The sequence below is a fragment of the Tachysurus fulvidraco genome, chromosome 26, assembly GCF_022655615.1.
Source record: "Tachysurus fulvidraco isolate hzauxx_2018 chromosome 26, HZAU_PFXX_2.0, whole genome shotgun sequence".
Taxonomy (NCBI): Eukaryota; Metazoa; Chordata; class Actinopteri; order Siluriformes; family Bagridae; genus Tachysurus; species Tachysurus fulvidraco.
The window spans coordinates 8,544,573-8,549,749 of record NC_062543.1 but is presented as its reverse complement, the minus strand read 5'-3'; the positions used below and the strand labels follow the sequence as shown (position 1 = coordinate 8,549,749).

General features: G+C 39.1%; 1 protein-coding gene across 1 annotated transcript; it reads right to left on the bottom strand.

The window, feature by feature from the left end:
• Positions 1–239: 239 nt before the first annotated feature.
• On the bottom strand, positions 240–2,685 carry LOC113655098 (tubulin beta-4B chain-like). Its single transcript, XM_027165407.2, has 4 exons — positions 2,517–2,685; positions 2,084–2,192; positions 1,881–1,991; positions 240–1,408 (listed from the first exon to the last, which is right to left on the bottom strand). The coding sequence occupies exons 1-4, from the start codon at positions 2,571–2,573 to the stop codon at positions 348–350; spliced, it is 1,338 nt and encodes a 445-aa protein (XP_027021208.1). The 5' UTR covers positions 2,574–2,685; the 3' UTR covers positions 240–347.
• Positions 2,686–5,177: the final 2,492 nt, after the last annotated feature.

Below are 5,177 nucleotides of genomic sequence, written 5' to 3'. Positions count from 1 at the left end.
AGTGAACTGCTTGATGTTAAGCAGTTCTTCTCTGGTGTAAGTTATTACAGTAGGGTGACCAAAACACAGAAATTAAGTCATAGAGAGAGGGCCATCCACAGCGCCATCTTGGATCAATATTTATAACAATTATTTTAACATTTTAATTGAGAATCATTGTGTAGCTATGTGAGAACTTAAAAGATAACTAGGCTGCTGAATGATTTAGTTTAAAATTAAAATGAACAGGGAGACCACAGTTGCCAAAGTTAAACATTTATTAGAAATTTTGAAAATACACAGGCTCAGTACTTAACTGTTAACATGGAAATTGTGAAAAGAATAACATGTAATAGATTAACAGATCTTTATGGCAACTCCTCTTCTGCCTCTTCCTCAAACTCACCCTCTTCTTCAGCTGTGGCATCCTGGTACTGCTGGTACTCAGACACCAGGTCATTCATGTTGCTTTCTGCCTCTGTAAACTCCATCTCATCCATTCCTTCTCCTGTGTACCAATGCAGGAAAGCCTTTCTTCTGAACATGGCTGTGAACTGCTCAGACATGCGTTTGAACAGCTCCTGGATGGCCGTACTGTTGCCAATGAAAGTGGCTGCCATTTTAAGCCCTCTTGGTGGGATGTCGCATACAGCAGTTTTGACATTGTTTGGAATCCACTCTACAAAATAGCTGCTGTTTTTGTTTTGCACATTGAGCAACTGCTCATCAACCTCTTTCATGGACATGCGGCCTCGGAAGAGAACAGCCACAGTCAGATAGCGGCCATGGCGTGGGTCACACGCTGCCATCATATTCTTGGCATCAAACATCTGCTGTGTTAATTCAGGCACAGTGAGTGCACGGTACTGCTGGCTCCCTCTGCTGGTGAGTGGGGCAAAACCGGGCATGAAGAAGTGCAAACGAGGGAAGGGCACCATATTGACAGCCAGTTTTCGCAGGTCAGCATTGAGTTGTCCAGGGAAACGGAGGCAGGTGGTCACACCACTCATGGTGGCAGACACAAGATGGTTGAGATCACCATAAGTAGGAGTTGTGAGCTTTAAAGTACGGAAACAAATGTCATAAAGTGCTTCATTGTCAATGCAATATGTCTCATCTGTGTTCTCCACCAGTTGGTGTACAGACAGAGTGGCATTGTAGGGCTCCACCACAGTGTCAGAGACTTTAGGAGATGGCACAACACTGAAAGTGTTCATGATGCGGTCAGGATATTCTTCACGGATCTTACTGATGAGCAGAGTGCCCATGCCTGATCCGGTGCCACCACCCAGGGAGTGAGTGAGCTGAAAGCCCTGTAGGCAGTCACAGCTTTCAGCTTCCTTACGCACAACATCCAGCACAGAGTCTACCAGCTCAGCACCTTCAGTATAATGGCCTTTGGCCCAATTGTTTCCAGCCCCACTCTGACCTGTGGAAAGCAGGACAATAAGGCTAAAATATGGCTTAAATGTTCCCCGATTATTACTTTTTTCTTATTATTATTATTATTATTTGTATTTACAGATGAACAGGAGAGATTAACATTTTAAGACAATTTCTGGATTGGGTCTGTAAGTAACAAAAATTTTGCCCATTTATGGATTTACTCACTTGAGGTCCTACATCTTGGTTGAAAGAATCCAGTGGGTAATACCAAATATCTCAATTCTTTTTGGAAACAAATATATGCATTGCTGCATATGACCCCAGGTTGCAATTTCACGAGTAGTAATTTCATGATTAGTTTAATTTTCTCAAATGTGACAAAGGGTTAGCTAACCCAAAGAAAAAAGGTTTAGCTTTCATTTAATTTTCATTTCATTTCATTTCATTGTCTTTTTAACTTAATCTTTAAGGAGACTTTCATATACATCTATAAAATATTTAAAAATTTCACCCACCAAAGACAAAGTTGTCTGGTCTGAAAACTTGTCCAAAAGGACCAGATCTTACAGAGTCCATGGTCCCTGGCTCCAAGTCCACGAGTACAGCACGAGGAACATACTTTCCACCTATGGCACCACAGTATATATTTGACACAACAATCATTTAAGGTAAAAATTAAACCATAACCTTATATGATGCCATGCATAGCCAGATTTACCAGTGGCTTCGTTATAATACACGTTAATCCGCTCGAGCTGCATATCGCTGTCACCGTGATAAGTGCCAGTTGGGTCGATTCCATGCTCATCACTGATCACCTCCCAAAACTAAAATAACATGAATTTAGATCAGTCTTACTTACAATTTTCTAAACTTTGTAACATTTTCAAGCTAGTCTGAGTCTGGTAATCATGCATAGCCCAAAGCAAGCAGGCAACTACAAATGATTTATACAATTGCCAATCTTGAGCTACGATTAAATAAGCAATCAAATAAACAAATACTAAATAAATGTTGAGAAAAGTAGCTCAGATAAATTATATATTTACGGGTTCACATATATTTATGGGTACTGTGTACCTCCGTTGTTGCTAGGCAACCTAACCGACAACAAATAACACAAGACTTTAATATTCATCTTATAAACTTACTTTTGCACCAATTTGATTCCCACACTGACCAGCCTGAAGATGAACAATCTCTCTCATTTTGAAAAGCGTTTGATCAACAGAAATCGTGAAGGCAAACTCTCTAAAACACACTCTCTTGTTGACACCAGGTAAAATTCACGACTCGTTTACGAACTTATTACTAGTCAAAATCAGAATCAGAATCAGAATCAGAAAGAGCTTTATTGGCAAGTATGCTTGTGCATACAAGAAATTTGTTTTAGTGTGATATGCTTCCAGTACACAGACACAACAACAACACACAGACAATGAAAATAAAATGAGAATATAAAAAAAATACACATATGTAAATACAAATACACAGAAAAATAATTTTAAAAATAAATTTAAAAAATAAACTGAAAAATCAGTAATGTATGTACAGTGCTGTAAATGATAGAATGGAATAGAATAAAATAAAATAGAATAGAACAGACTGAGATGCAGGGATATATTAGGATGGAGGTGGTAACAAATAAATGTAAGATAATGGCACATTGTAATTGTGCGATGGGGGAACATTTAACTGTTCGGTAGTGTGCCTGTAGAAAAAAATGTTCTTGTTCCTGGATCTGCTGGTTTTTGGGGCTCTGTAGCACCGCCCGGATGGTTAAAGTTCAAAAAGCAGATGACCCACGGGATCCAGAGTGATTTTCTGAGCATTTTTCCTTACTCTGGATATATACAGTTCTTGAAGGATGTGCAGAGGAAAACCAATAATCCTTTCAGCAGTCCGAGTTGAACTATGTAGTTTTTACTAAGAAGCTGTAAAGTTCTGACCTTTTGTGTGCATGACTAGAAGTTGATTGTGCCTATGAATTGTTATTACCAGAGATTGTTATTGTATATAATATAGATTACATATATAATATAGATGTTATAAAATATTAAATGGTCAGAATTAGCTGAAGTCAAGTTGGGATATAAACTATAGGCAGACCTTGGTGAGGGTAAGATTATCCTGATTAGGAGACTATCAGACATTGTGCATCTACAGTATCTAATGATTGAAGATGTTTTCTTCCTTCAGTTTGCTGTGTTTGAATAAAGCTAATAAAATCTCAATGAATGGTTGGGGCCATTTTTCTTTTATGGTACACGAGGAGCATTGGGTCCTGCTTCGAAGCAGCACACAATAAATTGTGAACCTTTTTACTCTTGCCCATGCCTACCAATGTGCTATTTTCTTCCACAACTAGTCACTGGCTAGGTCAAAAATCAAAGTAAAGAAAAATAGGCATCACAAGCCTGAGTAAGATCAATGAAGTCTCGATTTTATTGCAGCAGGAAAACAGCAACGTTGTCAATGTCTCCTTTTCAGCATCAAAATCAGCAAAATAATCCAACATCCAAGGGTGGTGCAGTCAAGTATGCAAAGTCTCGGTCAAGCTACCATTATTTATGCTCGGACGCGATTATGTGCCTCGTTTTTCTTGATTTACATAACTTTTCCCATTATGTCTAACTTTTACATTTTACTCCTCCTAAGTATTTTACATGACTCTTCCCTGTTTCCCATTATTTTTCATTTTTCATCCTACCCCTACCTTTTTAATCTTTCCATTTAAGGAGTTCCTGTCTTTTAATTCCCCCTTATTTCCCACCCAAAGCATTTTTAAACATAAAAAATGGTTCTTTTTAAGCCTTTTTCTTCCTGAAACTTGCAAATTTCGCTCTCAAGACTTGTGTGTGTGTGGGACCACGTAGACCACGTATCTTAGCCTGTGTTTCATGTGGATCATTTTTCCTCATTTTTCTCCTCTCAATTCTATAATGTAGGAAAGAATTTTACTAATGTTCAGTGCCTGGTTCCTTACTTGATTGAATTATACATGCATGCAGATAATTAGGTCTTAGTCGATTAGACTACTACTATTACTACTATTACATCTTAATTCTTGCAACTTATATGGATATGCATATGTACCATACTTTTCTTTGTTCTAGTCACACTCTTGACTGGTCCAAGCCTTGCTTAATGTCCCTATATCTTCTTATCTAACAGACACCATGGCTTCTAGAAACACTAGGCCTCATCAGCTCTCGCCACCCAGGCCTTATCCCTACTCAGGTGGGATGACGACTCCAGCCACACCTGATGGCTGTCTACACCATGACAGGCATTCCCAAATGTCTGCCCTGGCTGTGGAGTTAGCTTACTACTTGGATCGTCTATGCACTATTGATACCATCAATTTCACCCTTTCTCCTGTTACCATCTCACACCAGGCCCTCCATTGTGATGATACTACTCAAACCACGCAGTATCCAGACCACCCTTCGCTCATGGAATTACCGCTATGCCTGCGGGACATATGATGGCCTACGAGTCAACCCTGTGATTCTCTATACTCCATCATTCCCAGCCCCTTTCCACCTCCCAGTCCAGACCCATCATCCTCCACTTCCTCTTCCGCTCCTGTTCCTTCCCCTCTCCCTTAATCCTACTTCCTCAACTGTTGCCAGATCCCCTTCTCCTGGTTGTTCTTACAAATATCTTGATTAAATCATCCTCAATAAAATTGTGTTTCCTTATACCCTTCCATGGCTGTCTGTGTGTGTTTTATTATTTTATACTGTATTAAAAATTATTATAGGTTATTGTGTAATATTCGTAAAGTTGTTTAGTAAAGGTAATTATAT